We start from the raw sequence: 3,844 nt of genomic DNA on the forward strand, positions 1-3,844 counted from the left end.
TAAAAACTTTGTTGATTTTAAAGTTATGTTGAATATTTGGTATTAAATTGTATTTACAATCATGAATTTTATGAATAGTTGTGTGAAAAACTTTGTTAATTGAAAATTTGTATAAAGACATTCTTGAAACTTATATTCAAGAAATTACAACTTATGGACGGACGAGATGGGAGTAGTTTGAGCAAACAACAATAACTCAAAGGGTTAAAATTGTCATTTTCATCATTAAGAGACAAACATTCATATGCCTTACCAAACATCAATTTAGCATTCATACAGAGCATCTATATCATCCAGGCCTCTACATCCCTCTACATCATTCAGGTATAAATAATCCAGATTCTACCAAACAGCCCCTTAGTCTTTATAAGTTTTAAAATACAAGCAATAAGTCTTAAAACTTTTACCATTTCAAGAGCCGGCTAAGACATCATGACACTAATTGGAGAGAGATTACATACAATGATACATCACAATCTACCTATCAAATAAAAGAATCTTAATTTTGCTACTTGACAATTTTCTAGAACCCATTCTGCCACATGTCACTATTTTAGTTCCCTGCTAATTGTTTTTCCCGCCCATGCCTATCAAACCAAATTAATCACGAAGAAACTGATCTTAAATCCCTTAAAATCAATCTTATTTAGGTTATTGTTCACTCTCACATCCATAAATATCGCTGATTTGTTGTTTGACGATCCGTAAATCTCGCCAATCACATGTCTTTCTTTTCTATTCATAAACCATAATACTCCATTTCCTATCTATCAGTAGTTGCGTTGAAAGAAGATTTATCTCATCTCTAATTTTCTCTCTAAAACCATAGTTTCGCAAACCCTTTGATTTTATGCTTCTCCTACTTGGAGCATAACAATGGTGCACGGCTTCCATAAAAAGATAGGAAATAGTTGAGTTGGTTCTCTTATTTTGTAAGTATTCTGTTTTTTTTCCTTCAATTCCTCTCCATCCTACTATTTTTCTCCATCTTGGTTTGCTACTTTTTATAGATACCTGATGCTTCTCTTGAAATTGTTCTATGGCTATTTCAAGAAAACGATAAATAAATCCTAATTTTTTTAGTTCTATGGTTTTGCTGTCACATACAAATTTAGGTCAAAACATGCTGAAAAATGCTTACAATTAATCAACAAAACGAAAAAAAAATCTCTAAATTCTTTAGCTTGCTTCCTTCCAAGAATTTGTTTAGAGAGAAAGAGAGGGAGAGAAAAAAGAACGGTCTTTTTGTTAAGAAAGGAGCAGGCCTAAATTTTATGTCAAATGGAAGATGCCGTATAAGGGGAAAAGTATGGCTTCTTTCTTTTTCTTTGATACAACTAACATTTCTTTATAATGGTGCTATTTTAGTATTTTAACAGATAAAGGAATGGATGGAATTGAATTCCCTTTTGTCTTTGTAGGAATGTTTAATTCCATGAATGATGCGATTCGAAGGAACCCAGTGGAATTAAATTCATCATCTATCATGATTGAAATATGGTCAACTAAGAGTTGGATTTCAAAATGTTAGCTTTTATTTTGTTGAGTAAATTACGTGAATGGCCCCTACGGTTTAGTGTAATTTGAGAGTTTGGTCCCTAACTTATCTTTTTAATTCGGAAGATCCCTACTGTTTGTTTTTGTAACGAGCTTGGTCCCTATCTTAACTAGAAAGACTATTTTGCCTTTGATTTTTTAATTTATTTAAATAAACATACCCCCAACCCCACCTCCCTCACCTTACATACTCCACCAATTTTTCCTATTTAAATAATTGTCTTTTTAGGTAAGACAGTGACCAAACACGTAACAAAAACAAACTGTAGGGACCTAGCGTGTAACAAAAGCAAATAGTAGGAACCTTCTGAGTTAAAAAAATAAGTTAGGGACCAAACGTGCAAATTACCCCAAACCATAGGGACCATTTATGTAAGATACTCTATTTTGTTTCAAAACATGGTAATTTAACTTCATAGTGATGATGTAAGAATGTCAAAAATATTTGCTAATATTGCAGGTTCAATCTTGTGCATCACCTTCGTTTACAACCTTTTGCTAATATTTCAAGTTCAAGGTGAGCTTCATACTATGTTGCTTCTGTAGCTAAGCTAATTCCACAATTTTATTAATTTCAATTTGAGTATGTGTTTGTGCAGCCATTTGAAAAGTTCTTTATTCTATTCTTTCTTATGTTAACAACTTAATCTAAAGATTGGTAAATATTTAACAGGGTTGCATCTTAGTTGTGTTGCAATGGAGAATAAAAGATTGATAATTATTGACATGTTTTTTAGCCGGAGTGTATATCACTTAAATATTATTTTTTTTTTCTTTAATCTTAATCTTTTAAAGACAATTCTACATTTGGGTTAAGTTTTACATATTATGAAAATATGGGTTGATGTGTCAAATATATTTAAAATACTTCACATGTAACATTTTTTACAAGTTAGTTTATTATTTGAAAGATCAGATGATGATGAGGCTGAAGTTGAATTAATTGCTCTGTAAGGGAATGTTCATAAAGAATGTAATATGCCTTGCATATACAAGCATAATGTTCTAGGTAAGTTTGCAAAAGGATTATAGATTATAAAGATAATAACTCAAGTTAGAAAGGAAAATGATTAACATCTTCTTTTGGTTTCCACTTGGATCTAATATAAGAGTTGGAATTAATCACGTGCCAAGAAAATTAGCAAAAGGTTGTTGAAAATTCAACATTTACTTTTTGTTGTTCTTATCTACATATCAGATTATTTCTTTGTGAAAAAAGTCTTAATTTGTGTTCATGAACTTCTGGATCGAACATGGTTAATTGTCTATGTGAAAAAGTTATGCTTAGCACGATTCTAATTATGCCATTCGGTCCGATTTGTGGTTTGTAGAGATGAAGTGATTGACAAATTAGTGAAGGAACAACCCATTCTAGCTTTATGAGATATTAAATTATTGTAAAGATTTACTATGTTATATGCTTTCTCAATCGAAATTCAAGTATGCTTATGCTTTCTCATGAATATGCATCGCAGAAGATTGGAGTAGTGAGACTAATCTTATACATTTAAAAAAAAAGTTGATGTCTATTAATAACAATGAACCTACTATTTTAAATATTAAATAACATGAAGATGCAGGCCTGATGCATTTTTTTTTAAACTTTTAAGAAGCTTTATTGAAACAATTCCAACTTGGACCATTATGCCCCTATACAAAAATGATCATTCTACCATCAGCATAATAACATATTACCCTTTCAACGAGTAATTTACCACTCGAACAAAAAATATCATAGTTACCAAAAAAAAATAAAAAAACTCATGTGCTTGAGCAAATTTTTTTATAAAAACTGATATATGCTTGACTTTTTTAAATAGCTTCTACTTTGCTATATGTTTATAACAAAAAGGAAAAAATAAAAATAAAAATAATGGTCCATGTTAAAATTTATAGCAACGTTCTTTGAAATAGGAGCACTTTCGGTAGATTTTAAAAAACAGGGACCAATTTGGTCATTTATCAAAGTACAATGTTATAAATGGGAGTACATAATTTTGTCAATGTGTAACAGGACCCGTTGTTTTTTAATGAAAATTAGTTTATAATGTCAGTTTACATTTTAGTCAATAATATCGTTTCTTATGTTTCTTTATACCATCTTACTTTCCCAATTTCACTTCTGTTAACTGTTATAAATAAGGACTATATGTGTTAATTTTTGAATTTTATAGGGACTATTTAAGAGATTTTTGAATATTATTAAAACATTTACCGCATCGGTTTTATTAATAGAACATGGAACATTTATGTTAAATAGCAATAAATTATGGTTTAAGAATTTAAT

The 3,844-nt window shown here is 30.0% G+C and overlaps 1 protein-coding gene across 2 annotated transcripts; it reads left to right on the plus strand.

The window, feature by feature from the left end:
- Window positions 1–701: 701 nt before the first annotated feature.
- On the plus strand, window positions 702–3,033 carry LOC145090888 (uncharacterized). Of its 2 annotated transcripts, none has more exons than XR_013701813.1 (4): window positions 702–932; window positions 1,422–1,526; window positions 2,018–2,074; window positions 2,231–3,033. XR_013701813.1 is itself a non-coding variant. In XM_079028923.1 (4 exons), the coding sequence occupies exons 1-4, from the start codon at window positions 1,289–1,291 to the stop codon at window positions 2,371–2,373; spliced, it is 324 nt and encodes a 107-aa protein (XP_078885049.1). In that variant the 5' UTR covers window positions 702–1,288; the 3' UTR covers window positions 2,374–3,033. The 2 variants fall into 2 exon arrangements, 1 of the variants encoding a protein (XP_078885049.1); XM_079028923.1 differs by having other exon boundaries at window positions 702–1,307.
- The last annotated feature ends 811 nt before the right edge of the window (window positions 3,034–3,844 follow it).

This window comes from Lactuca serriola, chromosome 2, assembly GCF_051521515.1.
Source record: "Lactuca serriola cultivar US96UC23 chromosome 2, Lser_US96UC23_V15, whole genome shotgun sequence".
Lineage (NCBI taxonomy): Eukaryota > Viridiplantae > Streptophyta > Magnoliopsida > Asterales > Asteraceae > Lactuca > Lactuca serriola.

Coding starts and splice junctions, on each gene's coding strand:
- LOC145090888 (XM_079028923.1), top strand. Junction 1,527..2,017: donor TAAGAGTTGGATTTCAAAAT/GTTAGCTTTTAT, acceptor CTAATATTGCAG/GTTCAATCTTGTGCATCACC. Junction 2,075..2,230: donor GCTAATATTTCAAGTTCAAG/GTGAGCTTCATA, acceptor AATATTTAACAG/GGTTGCATCTTAGTTGTGTT.